The 23,360-nt window shown below is 35.8% G+C and overlaps 1 protein-coding gene across 2 annotated transcripts in view; it reads right to left on the reverse strand.

Annotated features, from left to right (window-relative positions):
• Window positions 1-21,498, reverse strand: part of LOC128220054 (UDP-N-acetylglucosamine--dolichyl-phosphate N-acetylglucosaminephosphotransferase-like) — a 62,533-nt gene extending 41,035 nt beyond the window's left edge. For both annotated transcript variants that reach the window (XM_052928306.1, XM_052928305.1), the window contains exons 1-4: window positions 21,099-21,498; window positions 8,291-8,411; window positions 5,408-5,621; window positions 2,915-3,061 (exon numbers count right to left, since the gene is read on the reverse strand). In XM_052928306.1, coding sequence (XP_052784266.1) covers window positions 2,915-3,061; window positions 5,408-5,621; window positions 8,291-8,411; window positions 21,099-21,256 — 640 coding nt within the window. In that variant the 5' untranslated portion in view covers window positions 21,257-21,498. The remainder of the gene's footprint in view (window positions 1-2,914; window positions 3,062-5,407; window positions 5,622-8,290; window positions 8,412-21,098) is intronic.
• Window positions 21,499-23,360: the final 1,862 nt, after the last annotated feature.

Genomic DNA, 23,360 nt, shown 5'->3' on the forward strand with positions numbered 1-23,360 from the left:
TCAATTCACAAGTGACATGTTAGAGAAGTACATCCTTCAGGTAACAATGTTCATATTACATGTTTTCGCAAAAATAGGGAAAATACTGACATGACTCAAATAATGTTCAGCTTGTTTTCAAACAGTTAATTTAACAAACCCATTGACATTTTTATGAATACTGTATCAGTATGGTTAAGAGGTCAATGCCCTTAAAAACAACAACACCTTTTTCTTTTTAAAAGGGGATTTTTTGACCTGGGTAAGGGAATTATTTATAGAAGGGAATGGGGCCGAATATTGGCCCCAAAAAGAGCTGAACAAACACTGCATTGTGTAACAATGTATAAAAACAATAATACAAGGTGGTGTGACATTCTGTATACAACAAACCAGTACAATTAGTGAAGTGTTCTTTCAAACGCACTGCTCATGTAAAACTACAACTATGGACAATGGTGATTTGATTTCATGCAGTACCTGTGTAAATAATGATAAAATGCTAACAGAACCTGCATTACATCAGAATAAAATGTGTTTTTCATCAAATATGTAAAGGTTAGGAATATATTATACAACTTTCCCCTTGCCTTTAGAATGTGTTTGTTTATTTTAATATGAAAATCGCCTTTCATTGCTTTGTTATATCTTTGAAATGGAAAAAAAATGTTCTTTTTTTTTTACTCCCTTATAATTTTTCTTGAAAATCAGTAGAACAGAAGATTAAATAGGTGTAGCCTGATAACCATTATCTACTCCGTTTCTCCACTTTGTTGATCAGTAAATATCTTGACGATGAGACATGTTGAAGAACTCTGCCTAAAATGTTTCAATTTAACTGGAAAATGTTGAGAAATTGTGATCTTCTTGCGAACTTTATTAAGTCTGCGAGCACCTTGATGACAGTAAACAACTTACATTTTGGTTGATTATTTATAAACTATTTAACATCAAATTTGATTCAACAGGGAAATTAAAGGTATGCAAGAAAAGTTTTAAATCATGTGTACCAATGGGAAAGCATTATTTAACATATCGGTGACTGGGCGGTATTGGACGATCATGTAAACTTTATATAGATCTATCTCTTACTGAATCATAGTTCAAAACTTAAACTTTGTAAGTTTTAAATAGTTCAAAACTAAAACTTTGTAAGTTTTAATTAAAAGCTGGTACTTGTCTTATTAGCAGTATGAGATAAAATCATTTCTCAAAAACCTTGTTTATCTTTGGCATCATATCAAAGACTGATTTAGGTATCCACATATAAGCTATTTCTCAATAGCTTCCTTAACAAGCAAGTTTATTCTTGATACCTGGTGAATACCATATTACTCTGATATTATTTGAAAGGTAATTGATTGCCAATTATAGAATAAATGACCAAGAAGTCATTATACATAAAATTATTTCAGTTTGTATGATGGTAATTAATTGTGAAGCCAACGCCAGCGTGAGTAGTAAAGCTCTCAATATTCTTAGAGAGTCAAGCTAAAAAAACTAAACACTTATAATAAAAACATTAATACTACAATAGCTGTTATTATTTAAGTACAATTCACACGAAAATTGTAGCATGACCTTCAGTTTCCTACAGCATTTGTTTGACTAGTGAGATTTAAACATTGGGCAAAAAGAATCAACACTTCATAAAGCAGCCAGTTTGGCCAACACCCTTCATTGGCTGCTTAACACATATCCCTAATAGTTTTTTATGGCCAAAGATTGAATTTTGTTTGCTGTCGCTGGAACTCAAAAGCAAGGACACTATTTTTGTGTGTGATTTTTTTTGCTCCAGTCAATACTCTATCCACATGTGATGTTGGAAGTTTCATTTCAATTAGACCAGTCGTTTCGGAGGAGTTGCACTAATTAAGTTTGTGACACTCAGACAGTACAACTCAACAGATCTCCGCCTAAGAATATATGGGGCAACATAACATTAAAGCTCCACTCTCACAGATTTACCGTTTTTCCAACTTTTATTTTTTGTCTTGAAATTAGCAAATTTTTTACATAAATATCTGCAAACCAGTGATGAAAGACTGCTAATAAAAGATCAGATCAAAGATTTTCATACTTCCATTCCAAATTTTATGTTTTATGGCTTAAAAAATAACGGTTTAAAAAAGAGAGCATAAAACATCCATTTTGGAGAGGAAATATGAAAACAAGTACACAGACCCTGACCAATATCAATGTTAAATAGATATAGTCAGATCCTTGAAATACATGTAAATTTAATGTTGTGCCTTTGGGGCTAGGGAAATCCCTATAAGATATTGCTACAAGACAATTGTGATGAAAAAATTGATACAGCATCTTTAATACCACAATTTCACCAAGGATTGTTAATTTCCAATTGGCCCGATCTGTACCAGATTATCCCCGATGATTTTTTTTTTGATTGGCCAGATTGTCATCTTGAATCGCATCCAATCATCCCCATTTTTTAAGCCGAGTCCCAACCAATGAACCACGGCGAGGGACGATTCACGGACGCTCCTCGAGCCATCAACACATCGTCCGAGGATCTGGTGATGGTCAGGTGCTTACACTCTGACGACACTACGCACGACCCAAGGAAGAGAGCGGCAATGGCTAAACGAAAGCTCCAGAGGGCTCCAGAGGGCGGGCGAGACAAGTGGACCTTCAGAGGACCCTCGGACGACCAAGGCGACCACAGGCCGACGGTTTTTGATCAGCTACTGTTTTTCAACTTGTTTAAAAACAGTAGCCGATCACTTTTGAGGTACCCGACCCTCGGGGGATTAATGCATTCGCACCAGATCTTACCCTGAAGGTATAGGTTAGTGCACGTTAGTGCATTCAGGTTCCCCAACTTATTTTGCAAAAATAGGGCCGATCGACTAAAAGAGGGATCCGGTACTCTCGAAACCAAAACAATCCTTGGTGAAATGGCCCTATAACTTACCTAATAGCTCAAGGAAGTTAAAGATGAGAACCGAGACAGCAATGATGAAGCTTTGTCCAGTCTCCAGGCCATTCACCCCAGAGAAAATGTTGATAGCATTTGTACAGAACACAGCCAACATCCCCATGTACAAATAATAAAACAAACCTGGAAATAGATCAAGCATATCAATGGAAGCATCAAAATGAACTCAAGATACTCAGAGCTTTCAAACATTTATCGAGATTACTGTGAAACATGCTTTTGCTATGTGAAAGAAATAAAACTAGAAGCACCGCAATGCGATGAAACCAGGTTTTTAATATGGGCAATCAGAAATTATTTGCAATAAATTTCTTGTGCAAGTTAGGATCCAGACCCCTTCAAAAGCAATCCCAACCTTGCTCTTCACATAAGCTAAATTTCATCACTATCCATCAATACATACTTAAGTTATTGGGTGGAAACCGCATTTTCTATTTTTTGTAAAAGTGACCTTGACTCCACAACCTTCAATCCCAAGCTAGCTCTTTACATAGGCTACCTACACACCAACTTTCATTACTATCCATCAATGCTAGCTTACGTAATTGGGGGGAAATCAATATTTGACGCGCGCCTGCCCGCCAAACAACATCTCTATTCTTATAACCTGGTTTTCGTTGAAAACCTGGTTAACAAGAGCTGTCAAAGGACAGTGAGCTCAACTTCATGGTGCTTTGTCTTAGAAATGAATACAATCTTCAAGAAACATCGCAATGGGACGAAACCAGGTATTCAATGATTGACAGAAGAACTTCAACCTGCCTTGTGAGGTTAAGTTTTAACTGTTTTTTTCTATTTTTAGTATCAGTGACCTTGACATTGACCCTAGGCGCCCTGAATGCAATTCCATGGAAGTCCTTCATAAACTCTTCCTACATACCAAGTTTGGTCAGCATATGCCAAACCAAATTATTCTATACCATAGGCGTCTATGTCGTTCTAATAACCAGGTTTCACTTTAGTTAAAAATATAAAGTGCCTGTCAAACGCAAATTTTTTTTTTATAAAAAGTTGATCAAGGGCCATAATGTGTATTTAAGGTTAATATGGAGTTATGCAACTGTAACCAACTGTGTGAAGTATTAAGCCAATTGAATGAAGTAATAGAAGTAATTAGTGAAAATTCCACCTTGCAATTAAACTTTCACCGGACGCAATGTACCCTAAAACTTTCACCCTAGTTCCAAGTCAATCTTGGACCATAATTTGTATTTAGGATAATAACTATGGAGTTATCTAACCTCATTGTGTAATGGTCCTGAACAACTGTTGAAGTATTAAGTGAATTAAATGAATGGTATTGGTGTTAATAATGAAAATGCCTATTTGCCCTCAAACCATGATCGTATGCAGTAGACGCAATGCCAGGGTGAGTAGTAAAGCCTTCTTATTTTTTGAATAGCCAAGCTAAAAAATGTAGAAATTGAAAATATATACACAAACATTGTTTGTCATTTAAACATCCCCAAACCGACAGGAGACATCCTTGAAGGTGATAACTTCACTCTGAATTAATCAAATTTATGTTTTATCTACATCAAAGATAAGTCGATCTGCTGTCTTTTTCTAATGAAATAATTGTCACACTTCTGCTTCAAAGAGCCATTATCGTTTAAGTATGTCATTGTTCAGTAACTCCGCAAAGCCATAACATAAAATTAATTAACCTAGTTGTGTGCATAAAACGGCCATTTAAGAAACAACTTAGATAGCTGCAACAAGATAGTTACATAGTTATCAAAATGTTTATAGGTTGGAGTGGGGGTAGGTCGATTTCGACGGGTCCGGACCGGTTGAGGTTCCAAACTTTTAGAAGCCCTGATTAATATAGTATGATTTAGATTAGCTTAAACATGGATCAATGGTATTGCAAAAATAAATGCATGAAATATTTAACTGATTTATGTCCAGATTTACTAAAAGACAACATTTCTGTTTTATACTATTGATGGTTATGCAGCGGCGTTTCACAAATACTCAAGCGCGTACTACTAAAAAAATAACTGAAAATATAACAAACGTTTTAATGGCGACATTTCATATAAAAAAAACCAACCCTTACCCGGGTAAGGCACAATGGTACCAATAGTAGTAACATGTAAAGCAAATGTTACAGTTCTGTACAAGAAGTAATGGTTAAAAAGAGTCTGAAATGTTTCATCTTTATTTGAATTTCACATGTGATTTGTGTAAAATATAAACATTTTTAAAAGCACAAAAAGTCATGAAATACAAAAAAAGATTCACCTGTAACCCCACCACAAACTGTATGCGAGTACATGCTAAATGTTTCTAGGTATGCCCCTGTCATGTATATTAATTTGCATAAAATAGCATTTGTAAAGCAGATATTTGTTTGACAACTTACTGGGTTAGTTTCTCACAGCCTTAAGATTTAAGTTTGAAGGTAAAATTATTTTGCCATTTGCTGGACTAGATAAATCGGTAGAAAATCTGCGTTTACTTTACCTAGGTTTACATCAAATCCAAACAGTGCTCTAAATGGCTTTGGCACGATGATGATGGTGGAATTAAAATTGACAAAATAGACCATAAGGAGTGGAAGAGAAGCCATTGTGGGGAGCCAGAGCTTGTGTCTCCACTTGAGTGCAAGGACATCATCAGCAAAACCAAGAAATATCATACAGCAAATGGACAGCAACGCTGCTATATACTCTATATACTGAAAAACAGAAAACACATTAATTTGAAGATATGATGTGCAGGATTAATATTTAAATTTCATGGTAAAAAATAGCTAGTGCTCTTCAAATTAAGACACGTGAAACCGAACGGAACTACTGGTGCAATTTCTTCCTAAAAGCATGAAGCCCTTTTGCAGGTATATTTTAGTATCAATTAACTTATTTCCAACAAGAGGCTCATAAGGGCCTATGCTCTACTGGCATGGCTCGTGTGGTCATTTTCAATCCAGAGCATGTATGTATGGGTAAAAGGCAACAAACATATAGTTCACGTTTTGTGTTTGGGTTTTCCTGAAAACATTGCACGTTTAACATCTGCGGACAGGAAGTGTTGTAAGCAGATTAGTTGCATGAACCATTTTAATGACTTTTTAGTCATCTGACAAAAGAAAAAAATGCTTTCAAACTGTACTCATGGTCAAAATTTCATTTCTGTAGCTTTAAAAATAAAAAAAAGTTGGTCAAAAGGTCAAAGTCAAGGTCATCCGAGAACAACGTTAATGCTCGTTTGCAAAACTGTACACATGGTCCAAATATCATTGCTGTAACTTTAAAAATAAAAAAGAAGGTCAAAAGGGGTGGGGCCAGCTTTGGCCCCAGTGGCATAATTTCAAATGTTTTGCTATACAGTCATCATATGATGCCCCACAACAAATATCAAAGCAGGGCTCGACATTAACGGTGGTCCGATGGTCCGGGACCACCAGATTCATGGTCCTGACCAGTAGAAACCAGTTCTGGCTAGTCCGACTGGACCAGTGAAATTTCCAAGAAGAAATAATTTAATCAGAAATGTTAAGCACGATCCCTGACTAAATCTGACAATATGTATAATCCAACAAATAAATGCAGTGCAAGCAGCGTTCGTTGTTTTTATTTACATTCCCTTGCGCATGCGTTACATCTGCGACCGGAAGTAAACAGCACAGAACAGTTTACGATAGCTGTGAAATCATCGGAATTAGGTCAATCTTTATTACGATGTAAAATTCCAGTAACTTATTTTAGCAAATCATTTCGTCCATATTTATAGCACTGAATTTGGTTTTTAAGAATTTATCGTATGCATAGTAAATTAAAGCCATTTGCTAATGTGATTGACAAATTTTAATGTACATTCAAGTCAGATATGTACTATATATCTTTTATTGCTGCCTGATAATCCAACGTATATTCTAGTCAATCCTCATACTATTGTTTCATTGTTGTAATGTTAACCAGTTAAAGTTTTATATTAAAATTAAAAGCTCACTATTATTTTCATCATGTGTGTATATAATAAACCTTCACAGGCAAAGAATTTTAAATCATATCATCAAAAAGTATCAATTTGGTCAGGACCAGTGGATATTAGGTCAGGACCAGTAGAAAATATATCTACTAGTCCGAATGGACCAGTGGATTTAAAAGTTAACGTCGAGCCCTGTATGAGTCTTGTGGTTTGAAACAAGAAGATTTTGAAAATATTTCTTAAATAAGTCGCTAGGAATCTTGTGACCCCCGGGGCTGGGCATTAATCTGAACAACCATGGTAGCAGACCACTAAATTATGCCTTATTCAAAATAGCAAGTGTCTGCATAGCTGGTTCAGACAAAAAGATTTACAAACATTCCCAATTTAAGTATATCAAACCTGTGAGCCTCCGGGATGGCCAGTAATGACCCCAGGGGTATAATTTGAACAAACATTCACAAGCAATAAAATTATTGTTCTTAGATGGATGCGCGAACACACAAAAAGATTTTAAACATTTCCCAATTGAAATATACCAAACCTGTGAACCCTAGGGTTTGGCCAGTAATGACCCTGGGGGCATAATTTGAACAATCATTCACAACCAATTCTGTTTAGATGAATGCGAGAACTAAACACTTTGGCCAATAGAGCTAAAAAAGGCCTTTGGCCTTTCAACAAGAACAAGGCTAAGTAATTCACAAAATCAACTGCAGAATCAAAAAAGCAAGTTGTCTCCCTATCATCCTAGACTTTACTTTACATGTGAACTTGACTAAAAATAGACAATTTCGGTCATGCAGACTTGGCTAAAAATAGGTTAGCTAAAAATAGCATTTCTTTAAAATTTCAAGGCCCATAATCTAGGCATGCATGGGCGGATCTGGCTGGTTTTTGAAAGGAACTAAGCTCTGATGGATATCTAAATACTGTTCAAATTTTATCGAGATACAATCAAAACTGAAGACTGTATCGTGTTCACAACCAATTGTTTACACATAGCATTTTTTTATACTATCAAGGGCCATAATCTAGGCATGCATGGGCGGATCTTGCTGGTTTTCGAAAGGAACCGAGCTCTAATGGATATCTAGATACTGTACAAGTTTCATCGAGATACAATCAAAAATGAAGACTGTATTGTGATCACAAGCAATTGTTTACAGATGCACGGACGAACATACTACGTACACAATACCATCGCATAAGCTCTTCTGGCCTTTGGCCAGTAGAGCTAAAAACTAGGGATTCTCCCACCATTTGAAAACATCACCTGTTTAATACTGAGTTGAAGGAGTACCCTGGGAGTACCCTTAGAGTACCCTGCTTAAAAATACATATTGAAGATAATCAAATAAATCTATGAAACATACCTGGTAATTTAAAAAAAATATATATTTCTGTTACAGGTACCTCATGATGTGGAAACTTTGCATTAGTTGGATCAGCCAGGTGCTTGTAGAAAGGTACTGGGATAAAGAGGAACATGATCACCAGGAACACAGCTCCACATATTACACCCATTGCCTCAGGGCTGAAAAACATGGAACACACTACATTTTCATGGAATTGAACAAGAGAGCATCAAAACATTTTGACCTGGTGACCTAGTTTGAGGCCATGAGTCTTTGTCAAGTACAACAGTAACAATAGATCATAATAATCAAAGCAACCATTTATAAACATTATTTGTAAAACTTGAGTAAATTAATGTTTTATTGCTTAAACCGTTACTAACGGTTTAAGAACAAGAGGGCCATGATGGCCCTAAACCGCTCACCTGAGTAAAAGAGTTTAACGTTTGTTATCAATATATATTGATATTTGTTCTCGAAGAATATTGAAAAACATACTGATCAAACATGTTGCCTGGATAATCACTAACAGGACTTGTCACAGTTGCCTGCACACTGACAGGACTTGTCAATTGACTGCATACTGGCAGGATTTCGTTCAGTTGCCTGCACACTGACAGGACTTGATGATTGACTGCACACTGACAGAATTTGATACTCATACCTGCGCACTGACAGGACTAGTGTTGGGAATCGGACAGAAAAATTACTATCAATAATCGGTCAAATGAAACCCATCAATGATTAATCGATTCAATTATAATTTGATTAACTTTGGCCATCATATTAAAGGCATACAGATACAGTGCATGCACCAGTTTTAAGAACCAATGTTCCCTTACAATATTGTTTGTAGATTTCTTTATATAAATTACATTATTTATTCAGAAAGCGACTATCATTTAGTGATGACAAGTTGAAGATCAATTGTCGATTATAATTAATCACATGGCACAGCGCTAGACAGGACTTTGTTCAGTTGCCTACACACTGACAGGACTTTATATTTGACTGCACACTGACAGCTATTGGTACAGATACCTGCACACTGACAGGACTTTTTTCAGTTGGGCCTAAAAAAAAAATTGTTTGGTTAGGGTTACATCCTTTTCAAAAATAGGTAGGGTAGGTAGGCTTTTTATTTTTTTTTATTTATTTTTTTTATTAGGCTTTATATAAGAATGTCATTTTCATCATTGAAGAATGGTGTTAAAGTTATCTTCTGTATAAGCATTTAAGGTTTTAAACTTCATATTGAAAAGCAAAAAAAAAAAAAGAAAAACATTTTTTTTTTTTTTTTTTTTTAGTTTTTCATTTTTTTTTCAAACTGACTATAAAAACGTTAGGGTCGGCGCCTATTCCGTAGGTTGGGTCGGGTAACCCGAACCAAATGTATTTTTTTTTTAGGCCTTGCCTGCACACTGACAGGACTTTGTTCAATTGCCTGCACACAAACAGGACTTCGTTCAATCGCTGCACACTGACACAACTATGTTAAATTGCTTGCACACTGAAAGAACTTTAAGTATAGATACACCAATAACAAACAGTGCACCTTCCAATAAAATCAATAAACTTTCTTAAGCTCTAAAAATCAAATATCAGATCACATACAACACCTTCAACTAATATCATTGCTTCTTCCATCTAGGTCAACATCATCTTCTGTTCAGAATCATTTTTTTCTTTAAATTCATTAAGGCTTATTCACTATCCACACAGAAGATATAATTGTAGCTTAGAATAATCTACATGAAGTTCAATGGAAAAGTCTCATTATTGAATTAATCATAAAGTAAAAATGAAATTTCTTCTAAAGAATAAAGTGTATAAACGCCGATCACAATAGCTCACCTTAAGCACTTCGTGCTCTGGTGAGCTAAAAATGCATAAAACATCAATTTTTGAACTTAAATATAACAAGAGCTGTCACAGAGACAGCGCGCTCGACTATTCCGCTTCTTTTCAGTGTAAGGATTGAAAAGTTTTGGCGGAACATGCATGGATCACTGTTAGATAAGATTTCAATGCGATACATGATGTGCTGAGATATTAACATAAATGTGGTAACATGCAAAATTTTAACCAGATTTTTTGAGTCTTATAATACAGGGCCATTATTTGCAAAATACAGTTATCTAACTTGGTTATTCAATAAGGTTGGGTGGTTGTACCATTGTATAAAGTCTCAATGCAATACATCAAGTAGTTGCTGAGATATTAACCTATGTGTGCTTACATGCAAAACCTTACCCAGGATTTCTAAGTAAAATTAAAAAGGCCCATAATTAGCATTGTATTCAAAAAAGTGTTATCTTACTTCATTAATTTAGTAGGTTAGATAGTTGGGAATACATATCTTAAGTCTCAATGCAATACATCAAGTAGTTGCTGAGATATTAACCTATGTGTGCTTACATGCAAAACCTTAACCAGGATTTCTAAGTAAAATTAAAAAGGCCCATAATTAGCATTGTATTCAAAAAAGTGTTATCTTACTTCATTAATTTAGTAGGTTAGATAGTTGGAAATACATATCTTCAGTTCCAATGCAATACATGATATATTTGCTGAGATATTGACTTAAATGTGTGGTTACATGCAAAACCTTAACCAGAATTTCTAAGTCGAATAATAAAGGGCAATTATTTGCATTAAATGCAAACTAGAGTTATCTAACTTGGTTAATTAAGTAGGTTGGATGGTTAAGAACCATTGTATCAGGTCTCAATGCAATACCTCAAGTAGTTGCTGAGATATTAACTTATGTGTGCTTGCACGCAAAACCTTAACCAAGGCAGTCTTCCCGAAATTATAAAAATTCTGCCTGTCCTCCGGACAGGCACTTTGGAAGTTTTTGCCTGTACAAAAAAAGATTTGGCTGTCCGAACAAATATGTCATTACATAGTATACATAAAAAGTGAAAAAATGAATGTCAACTGTTTTTAATGCTTTCCTGATTTAGTTCACAAAAAACAACATCTAAGCACTACATTGACATGTTGTTTAGTAAAAATGAACTCAATTGGTCTCGCAAAAAATATTTAAACACTGCCGCCATTTAAGTGCTTTCTTGTTTTTGGTTGTCCGGTAATTCCACCAACCCCTGCCATTTTGACTGCAGACGAAGTAAATTGAGTGCCAACAATTTTTATTGTACTTTGTTGTAAACCAAGAACCAATCAAAATAGTTGTAATAAAATGCTGTTTACTGATGAATCTTATTTACTCATTTATCCTCGGGAATCAACATCATGACTGGTTATCAGAAATCCGAAATGGTCGACTTTTGGCGATGTTATGTGATGTCAATATCAGTATGAGATCGACTAACTACCGCAAAAGCAAATAATCAGCGAAAGTTTTTATAGATATTTCGCTTTCAAATACCTTTTCGCTATTTAGTTGTCTCAAAATATGTCGGTCATCCGGACCGTCATTTTCGGAAGAGCTGCCGGACCCGTATAAAATTTGCCGGACATGTCCGGCAGACTGGCACACTTCGGGAAGACTGCCAAGGTGTGACGCCAACGCCAACGCCTGGGTGAGTAGTATAGCTCTCCTTATTCTTTGAATAGTCGAGCTAAAAATCTGCAATCTATTTTTTCAGCAGTCTTAAGTACTGTCAAATGTTGTAGTGATTAAGGTTATCCAGACATTATATTGATATTTGTTTTCAAAACTGTACACATGTTCCAAACTTCATTGCTGTGGATTAAAAAATAGAAAGTTTGTCAAAAAGCCAAAGTTTAATCCAATTCTGGGAAACATTGATATTTGTTTGCATTACTGCACACATGGTCTAAATTTAATTGCTATAGCTTCAAAATAAGGAAGTTGGTCAAAAGGCTAGTCATGGTCAACAGTTTTAAAAACTGTACTAATGGTTGAAATTTTATTGATGTAGCTTCAAAAATAAGAAAGTAGATTAATGTCACAGTATACATGTAGGTCACTGGAGGACAACAAAGAAATTTGTTTTTAAAACTAGAGATTGCTTTTTTGAAAAAGCGCATGTCTCCCCCATTGTGTGGTCGTAGGTGAGAAATAATCAATGATGGATCCCAAAATCAATAGGGGCCATCAACTAGTCATGACTAACTGGCATACCAAGTATGAAGTTCCTGGGTGTAAACGTTCTTGAGTTATTGAGCAGAAACCGGTTCTTCACCTCAAGGTCAGTGACCTTGACCTTTGACCAACTGATTGCAAAATCAACTAGACATCATGACCAACCTCACTTCAAAGTTTGGTGAACCTAGATCAAAGCATTCTCAAGATATTGCACGGAAATATTTTTTTACATTAGAGGTCACAGCGACGTTGACCTTTGACCTTGTGACCCCCCAAAATATAGGAGTTTTCTAAACCTCATGATCAACCTCCCTACCAAGTTTGGTGAACCTAGGTCAAACCATTCTCAAGATATTGAGCGGAAATGTTTTTTACATTGGGGGTCGCCGCGACCTTGACCTTTGACCTAGTGACCCCAAAAACAATAGGGATCTTCTACACCTCATGACCAACCTCCCTACCAAGTTTGGTGAACCTAGGTCAAACCGTTCTCAAGATTTTGAGCAGAAAAGTTTTTTATATTGGGGGTCGCCGCGACCTTGACCTTTGACCTAGTGACCCCAAAAACAATAGGGATCCTCTACACCTCACGACCAACCTCCCTACCAAGTTTGGTGAACCTAGGTCAAACCATTCTCAAGATATTGAGCGGAAATGTTTTTTACATTGGGGGTCGCCGCGACCTTGACCTTTGACCTAGTGACCCCAAAAACAATAGGGATCCTCTACACCTCACGACCAACCTCCCTACCAAGTTTGGTGAACCTAGGTCAAACCATTCTCAAGATATTGAGCGGAAATGTTTTTTACATTGGGGGTCGCCGCGACCTTGACCTTTGACCTAGTGACCCCAAAAACAATAGGGATCCTCTACACCTCACGACCAACCTCCCTACCAAGTTTGGTGAACCTAGGTCAAACCATTCTCAAGATATTGAGCGGAAATGTTTTTTACATTGGGGGTCGCCGCGACCTTGACCTTTGACCTAGTGACCCCAAAAACAATAGGGATCTTCTACACCTCATGACCAACCTCCCTACCAAGTTTGGTGAACCTAGGTCAAACCATTGTCAAGATATTGAGCGGAAATGTTTTTTACATTGGGGGTCGCCGCGACCTTGACCTTTGACCTAGTGACCCCAAAAACAATTGGGATCTTCTACACCTCATGACCAACCTCCCTACCAAGTTTGGTGATCCTAGGTCATGCGGTTTTCCAGTTATCGATCGGAAACGAAGTGTGACGTACGGACGGACTGACGGACTACCGGACTGACGGACAGGGCAAAAACAATATGTCTCCCCCAGAGAGGGGGAGACATAACTATACAAAGGGTTAAAATTTAACTGTACTTAGTAGAGAGCCATCATATGATTATACCTGCCAAATATCAAGGGTTTTTAGACTTAAAGGTTTTCAATGATTTCTTTATATATCTTCATGTACATTAAAACAGGTGACCTCCAGGGCATGTTAAATTTTGACCCAAGAGGCTGAATTTGGTTGAGGACCACTAGAAAATTTTACACACCAAATATCTAAGCTCTAGGCCTTACTGTATTTGTCCAGATATTTTCCCAGTTTTAGATTGCCATGGCAACCAAAGTTCTGCATGGAATGCATTTAGTTGAATCATTACGAAAAGGGCACCGCGAAGAAACATCCCTGTGAAGTTTCATCAAAATTGTCAAAGCAGTTTAGAAGGAACTAGATGTAATTTAAAGCAATTGTTGACATCAGACATAGACCGATCACAATAGCTCACCTTGAGCATTTCTTTCTTTTTTTTAAATTGTTTGAGCGATTCTTGAACATGTATGTATGTGAATGTGAATGCATAATGCAAGATATATTTTTGTCAGTATTCAAGTTTTTAATAAAGAAAAGAATAGAAAAAAATCAACGTCCAGGTGAAACTGAATGAAGAAACAAAAAACAATCATTGGATAACTTTTAAGTGAATGATGTAGATAAATGGCTTGATCATGGTTATTGTATTGGTTATTGTATTGAACTCCTATTACCCATAATTCATCTACTTGTCAAGACCAACATGTCTACCAAGTTTGAGGTCATAAAGCCGGAAGGTTTTTGGTAACTGATAAAAAAAAAAATTCAGGTTATATTTACCATGGCCTTGAGAATTGACCAACTGACCCCAAAATTGATAGGGTTCAATTAGTGGCCATGACTAATCATCCAAAGAAGTTAAATTAAACTTGGGTCAATTGGTCTTAGCTTTCTTCAAATATTGGTGGGTAACAGATGACAAGACACTGACCTCAAAATCAATTTGGGTTACCTGCTGGTCATGACCAACCTGCATAGCAAGCTTGAGGTCCCTCAGGGCCTAAACATTGCAGGTTATTGATTTGAAATGTGTGGAAATGGATAGACAAAAGTTTGAGATCCATGAGCCTTAAACCTTTCTTCAGTTATTGACTGGAAACAGTTTTATAGTTCAAAGTCACTCTGACAGCAATCTTTGACCTCAAAATCAATGCGTACATCTACTGGTCATGACCCCTTTGCCTGCCAAGTTTGGCATTTGGCCCAAATAATGTTCAGTTATTGATCAGATACAGATTTTCAGCTCTGGAGCAACAGATAACTTTTTTGTGTATTTTACACCCTTATGCAATCTAGTAAAGTGTATGGTGCACCCATGGGTCATTCATTAAAGTGTCATGGCGATTTCTAAAGTGTACTGGTACATTAATGACTTATTTTATTTAATTAACTTGTATAGCACATATATATAAGAACTTACACAAAACTGAAATGTTGTTCAACAAAAAAAAAAAACACGCTACGCAGCGGTTACGTCCCCTGGCGTTCCCTTTATACCTTTACACACATTGCGTAGGATAGTTAATCAATTTTAACAAACTGGGTTAACATTTAGTCAAAACGGCTAGCGTAAAAACAGTCAAAAATACTCTACTTTATTTATTTTTATTCGTACCGGTACGAACAGCTGTTTGATTTTATGTCGTTATGGGGGATTTTTAAAGTGTATTTACACCCATTACGACCCTTATCAGTAGCTCTGCAGCTATGACCTTGACCTTTGACCCACTAACTGTATTACAATTGTGTTCATCAACTAGTCATGAAGAACCTGCCTTCCAAGTTTGAGGTCCCATAGGGCCCAAGCTTCATAAGTCATTGATTGGAAACATTTGGAAATAAACAAATGATAACTATATGCCACCCTTCAGGGGCCAAAATATGATTTTATCCATTTTCTTTTCAAAGCCAGAGAAGGCGAAGGTGAAGCAATTGTTCAGTACTGGGTTCCCACATTTTTCTGCAAGTAAAATTCCAGACTTTTTCAAGTTTTTTTTTGCAAATTCCAGACTTTCTCTCAACCATTTTTCACAGTTGTTACAACGAAACATTTCAGTGAAATATTGTTAACATTCTCACATGCTAAAAATAAATTTATTGGCCATTTTAAAAATTTAATAAACAACTTGTTAAATAACAACAAATGTCATTTTCAAAGGGTTTTAATCTCAAAAACAAAACCTTTCACTAAATCTGAACTTCTTTGACATTTATTGAACAACTTGATAAACCTTCAGCATGCTGAATACTATTGGCCCCTGTGACCAGTGAAGACACAGATCATCTTGCATGATCAGGGTCTAGGCTATTTGCTACTTGGAAACTTAAAGGCTTATCTACTATCTGTGCATAGAGCAGCCTGGACCCTGATCAGCCAGCATGCTTTGGTGCTGGCTGATCTCTGTATACATTACCAATTTTTGTAATTAGTGGATAAATGCATGCTCAAGGTAAATATAATCAAATATCACATTAAAAAAAGTTTTACTCACTGAACAAAAACTTACTTTCTGAACAATTTTTAAAGCTGCACTCTCATAGATATACTATTTTAACAACTTATTTAATTTTTGGTCTTGGATAGAGCAACTTTTGACATAAATATCTGCAAACCAACGATAAAAGATTGCCGACAAAAGATCAGATTGCTGATTTTCATATTTCCGTTAGAAAAATTATGTTTTATGGTTTACTATCGGTTAAATAAAATTGCATAAAACATCAATTTTTGAACTTAAATATAAATATCTGCGATCTATTATTTTGTCAGCAGTCTTATATAACTGGTTTTCATGGATTTTCGCCAAAATTGGCTTGCTCCAAGACAAAGGTTAAAAAGCTGTCAAATTGTTCAATCCGTGAGAGGGAAGCTTTAAACATTTATTGAACAACTTGAACTCATAACATCCAGTGTCATTTTATAAGAGTTTAACTCTCTTTTAAAAAAAAATACATTCTGAACAAAACTGTTTTTTGATCTACTTGCATCAGTGAGCATGCAATTCAGCTATATCTTAACATCAACTTCATCAATCCATGTTCTTCACTTCAACCATGGGTGAAAATGAAAATAAGTGACTATTTTGCACAAGTTTAAAACTATTATGATGTCTACTGGCCAAAGAACTTTGGTCTTCTCAATGTCTATAAATACGAATAAGGTCAGTCTAAAGGCATGATCATTCATAGATTCACACTTGAATAGCACATATTTGTCAGGCTCGCAGACTAGTGAGATCATTGCAATTAACATTCATGTATGTTATTGACAGCGTATGTAAAGTTTATTTTAATGAACTAGGGCCAATTTCACGTTTAAAATAACTTTCGATGAATGCAGAGATCGCTAATATCCATGATCAAAAGCATATCGTCCTAGTCCCTAAAATCGCGACCAACCTTGATTCGCGGCCATCTTTGTTTTTACCTGGTTATCACGTGAAATGCACGTATCTGCAAAGCTACATGTATGACGTCATTTTTACTACGAACTATTTACAAGAGTAGATGCTTTCAAACTCGCGAAAAAATGTCTTTAAAACAGATAAATTCACTTAAAACAATGGTTAACACTGCAAACAACATAGTTTTACTAATCCCAAATTAATTGCCATAGAAACCAACCATATTTGCCACATAACATCCTTAAAAATTCATTGGTTATTTCATCTGCTTTGTATACATTTTAACAATGACGGTCACGTGAACTAAATTCTTGTAGGAAGGCAAAGCAAAATTATAATATGTGTTTTCATGACCCATAGTCTTAGTGTAAAAATAAAGTAATTAGTGAATGTTAATTTCTGTTTTAGGTGCATCCCTAAGCAGTGATAAAAAGTACATTATTTATTTCAAACTGCCCTTAAACATGCTAATGTACAAAATGATCAGAGAGGAAGGCACTTATGTCCTTAAGTCATCTAGAAAGTTCAGTGTCCCTGAAAATACACTTAAAGAGACAGTTTTGTCTTTGGGGTAAATTATACTATCCCCCACTACGAGTTATTGGACATGATTTAATGTTTATGTTTACAAAATACTGTAAATCTTTTATTACAAGTTGAAATTTTGAAATTAACATTTTTAAAGATATTTTTGACTGCTTTTTTAAAAAAACAATTGATCAAAATAGTGTTGGCCTAATTAAAACGTGCTGACCTAGATTACGTCAGAGCTCACGAATCAAGGTACTAGAATAAAGATGGCGGCCTAGTTTCAGTGTCTGTACTCTGTTGACATTATTTACGTGAATGTTTGACCGTTTGTTCTTAAATACTTGTGGAAATATGGATAAATTAATGGCATGTCTGACAAAAGTAATTAAATTATTTCATTGTTTTGCTCAATTTTATTATTTTTTATTTATTCCTTACATCCGTGAATCATGTTTAGTCGAGGATACTGTAGACTAAAAAGATCGTTGTAGAAAGCATCCACGATATTTACTGACAGCTTATAATAAAGCGAATCCCGACGAACTGCGGCCAATTTCTCGTTTAAAATAACTTTTGAATGCAGACGGCAATGCAGACACAGCTACTCAGCATGATCAATAAACGCTTACATGTGGTAACGGATACCTTCTTAGTCTTGATCATTCAGCCGCTCTGATCAGAGTCAATTCAATACAGAACAGTGTCAGATGCAAGCGTAGAGATGATCGAGACTACCAACGTTAACTAGTTTCGTACCCAAAACGGTTCGAACTTTAGTACTTTTCCCGGCTTTTCCCGATTTTAACCTTATTTCGCAAAATTCAAGGCATTTTCACGACCGGGAACAGATTTTTTGATATTCCCGACTTTTTCCCGTTTTTCCGGTAGCGTGGGAACCCTGTCAGTAATGCACCAGTCAATTGTAACCACTGCCCCCCAGGTCCGGGATTTTGACTTTCGGTCCAGCAAAGCCCGGGTAAAACCCGTGGGAACGACCTGTTGGTAAAATCCCCACCAAATGCCCCCGCACCCCAGGGACACTAGGTAAGTCCAATTACCTGCTATATTTTGCGCGAAGACAAAACCACCGCATTCACCTGGCACTGCGGAGCCACCTGGAAGGTAAAAACACGGCCCATTTCCCCAGGGACTTGTGGTTACAATTGACTGGTGCATAACATCTTAAGAATGTTCATGTTATGCAATAATTAATTGATTTCCCTTTAAAGTTGAAAAAAAATAAACATATTTAACATAATATTGAATAGAAATTAGTTATTTACAAATCTTGTACGCACATTGTTAAGACAGTCCCACAATGAAATAAAACATGAAACCCAATTCTATGACAGTAACAAAAGAAGAAGAGAAAAATATTTTCTGATTCTTATAAACATATCATTTATTGAATGAATTCTGCACATACAATTTATTCTGTTATCCAATGCATCTTTGTCGAAATCCAATAAGCTCCAGTGATTGGGCACTGTCATTTTTCTTTTAGAAATTCTAGTCTACTTTAAGTTTCACTTTCAAGTTTGCGAAGTTAACATAAACATTTGATGTTTCTTTTGCAATATTCCTATTAATTGTTCTTTTAAATAAATGGAAAAGCAATAAAAAGGTATTTAAGAGAAGATAACAACGATTTAATCATGTCCAACAGTTCTCCTTTCACTTTCATTAAAATTGACAGGAAGGAAACATGCACTTGTTTCCCGCGCCTTTAAGACGATGTGTAAACAATATTATTTTTTCTGTTGCGCATTAAAAACTTAAAGATGTATCTTTTCAGTTTAGCTGATAAATAAAATATACTTGAACAAAATAAACTAAGTGTAAATTTTAAAAATTGTTATTGTTGTTTTTCAAAGCCATTGTAGTTAGAGAAAGTTGCCGAAGGTATCTATTTATTTACATAATATATTATATTGGGCTGATTTTTCACATCATTGAGTTTGACTGTTCCTAATTGACACAGTTACTGATCAGAAGCAGATCGAAAATCACTTTTCACTTTTTAACTTTTCGAGTGATTACTTGACATGCTTGCACACATGACCCTTAAACTTGACATGACCTCTATTGATTTTGATATCATCAGGTCTAAGATCAAAGTCACAGTAGCCTTGAATGTGAAAAGCTTGTCAGAGTGATGACTTTAGAATGCCTACAACTATGGCTCTCAAACTTGACATGAAGGTTGAGTGATACCAGTAGATGACCACTTTTGATTTTAAGGTCATCAGTTCCAAGGTCGTTTTGGCCTTGAATGTGAAAAGCTTGTCAGAGTGATAACTTGACAATGCCTGCAACTACAGTGTGTGAATACCACGTGATAAATTGCTCCATAAATGCTACGTCGGAAGGCAATATTTTGCCTCAAATGAAAACTTTGAACAAGGGTAACTTTACTATCTCTTCACCATTTCAAATGAAACATAGCACAGTCTATGCCGCTTACAGAGCCCTGCATTCGGTCTTTTACCCGAGTTTGATTGAGTTTCTTAAAACACTTTGACATACCTTTTCACAAATGGGTTGTCTGACGGAGCACTGCCAAAACATTATTTCGGAAACAAGTTTGTCAAAGAGTTTGATGAAAGTCCGGTATGAATCAAATGCGGAGCTCTTTAGCTGCCCTTTGGTTCATTTCAAAATGGTGTAGTAACAGAAAAGTAATCTTTGTTTAAAGTCTTCATTTTAAGTAAAATGTTGCCTTCCGACATAGCATATATTACGTAATTTATCATGTGGTATGCACACACACTGAACTATGTCCCTCAAACTTGACATGAAGGTTGTGGGTGTGAGCAGTAGATGACCCCTATTGATTTTGAGGTTATTAGGTCAAGGGTCACAGTGACCTTGAATGGAAAAAGCTTGTCCGAGTGATAACTAGACAATGAATAGACCTATGGCCCTAAAAGTTGACATGGATGACCATATACTGATCACACTCATCGGATGCCCCAGGACATTGTTGATTTGGCAGTTCTGATAAATTGGACTCACAAACATATGGGTCATGTATTAAGACATTTATGGGAAAACGTAAATGTTTTTTTATTAGAAATTTGATAAAATATTCTTTCATAAAAATGCCCAACTCCTTATTACAGCTTCTCATGTTGCAACGGAAATATGAATCATGCTTGTTAAATATTGATCCTCAAAACTAAATAGAAAATGATTTTTTTAAACATTTCAGATTTGGTCCTTCAATCGACTTATGCATCTCTGCAGACCCTTAAAATATAGTGCCAATACAACTGCATTTAATGTGGATTAAATGCGCATTTAACACACTTTCTTGTAAAAGGGTACACGGTCATTTTAGTGGATTTTAACAGAGTATGATTGGCACATAAATTCATTCTAAAAACAACCATACAAAATACATATCATTAGTGATTTTAAGAGGAACTTTTTCTCTTAGACATATTTGTTTAATATTCCTCAAGTTATTAAAAGTTGTCGTAAACAGTTTAAAATATTTCTTACATTCTTATTTTGGACTTTTTGCTCAGATCCATTCCCGAGAGATTTGCACGCATAAACATCTCGCTAAATTTAGGTATTATATTCAGACAAATTAAAAACCCTATTAAGGACATTCCTGCGTTAATAAGCAGGTGATAAATTGTTTCGCTTAGCTCCATTTCCCAAAAAAGACTGTCTAACTGGTTATTCTAGCAACGTTGTCCACAATTGCTCTTAATCTTAACCCGGAAGTGACTACTCAGGTTTTTTTTCTTAGTTTTTTTTAACACATGGCAGTGATTTAAACCATGGCTATAGTACCATTACTGATCATCGGCTACTTTTCACTTTTGTTAGGTTTAAAGCTAAACAGTTTATGATTTAATGAAATACTGAACGTGCTGGATCTACTTGATCTACTTTTTCTGTTTACATTTGTACCGCATTGTCTTCTTACGTGTCAGTGTAAAACGCAGATTTTTGCGCAGCCAATATTGACATTTAGAGAAAACGCAGCCAATATATAACTAAGCGTATTAAAACATACAGGAAAAAGATGTTAATGGCCCTATTGCGGTTTGACTGAAATAATAAGATTTTTGACCTAAATACGATTAAAAGGTTTATTTTTCGCGAAAATTAAGATTTAGAAGGGTCACGTCCATTTAGGACCATGGACATTACAGACCAGACAAAACGGACCACATTTCGGACCATGATATATAATTTTACTCACAGTTTGTTTTAACTTTATAACATACCATATTTGCGGACTATGATTTATAATTTATCTCACAGTTTTTTTTACTTATAATGTGCCGTATTTTGAGACATTACGGACCATGAATTTTAATTTTACTCACAGTTTGTTTTAACTTTATATTATTATTAACATACCACATTTGATGACATTACGGACAATGAATTATAATTTTACATGCAACTTTTGTATATTTGTGAATGTGGATATTTATATGTTCTCATAGACAACAGATTGTACACGTATATTTAACAGCACTAAGCGCAAAAACATTAAATGATTGGTGAATGCTTAAACATTTACTGCGGTCTACTATAGTCTCATTAGGTAGAAACACTGTGTTTAATGATCATTTCTTTCAAATTAAACTCGATATCCTTCATAAAAAAACATTGTTTTTGACATGTATTCATCCTTTTGGGAATATTTTAAGAATAATATTTATTGTGGTAAACCTTATCTGGCAGTAAGAGTGCATCTTTAAACATCAGTTTGCAAAAAACGAACATCGTTCCTTAACTACAATACATTTATTACGGCTTTAAACTTACAAAGTTTATAGCAGTGAATGATGCCACGAACGTAGATGGTACCGAGCTTCAATTCACTTGCACCATGGACAAATTATTAGAAAACTTTGTTATAAAATGGATTTCCTTGTTAGTAAAAAATGAAATATCAATTTCGAATTTAGTTGATATTAAGGTGATAGATATTAAGCTTGTAGCAAAGAATAGACTATCAATCTTAACTGCACGCTCAAACTTGACGACATATATTGACTACACTATGACATCATTCAGGTGACGATTTCACTTGGAATCAGACACTGTACAACGAGCCAACTCCATCGATAGGTGATCAACAAACGGTATATATAGGTTTCGTTGCCAGTACTCTGTTACAGTGGTCTGCAGACGAATTATGTCGATGCTGTTGACGACGGTTGTTGTGTGCCATTGGGCGAGATGTCTCAACAGTAACTATATGTGGCATGTCGACGGATTTGTTATATAGGACATCCCAGACTGCCGGGTTATCGTTTGCACTTCTCCCATGGCTTCAACCAGAGCACAGGTTTTGTTCTGTAACATCTGTGATTACGACAACAACGGATGAAGACGAACTGAGTGATCGCAGCTCTATATGCCCCGGCGGTGGCATCACCATAGTGAAGGTTGAGGTCATCTAAGCTATCAACGATCGTCATACACGACCACTTAAACGTTTTAAGCGCGTCAGCCCTGCATGCCGATCGTGTTTCACAAAGCGACTGTAATTTTGTCCGATTTTACATGTGTTCCCTGCATACTAGTATTTGATAATTCGTGAGAGTTTCCTGAACACACAGCAGCTGTTTGCCCGAATAGTTAAACAGAAACGCTACTTCTTGAACGGTGTTCTTCATGTTTCTGGCAAGTGGTTTCTCGGACATATGAATAATAAGCCAGGTTTAGGCATTGAACTTTGCAATGGGTGTACACTACGTCGGGAGGTTTCCGCCGAATTCGCGTTTGAACACC

Source organism: Mya arenaria, chromosome 15, assembly GCF_026914265.1.
Source record: "Mya arenaria isolate MELC-2E11 chromosome 15, ASM2691426v1".
NCBI lineage: Eukaryota > Metazoa > Mollusca > Bivalvia > Myida > Myidae > Mya > Mya arenaria.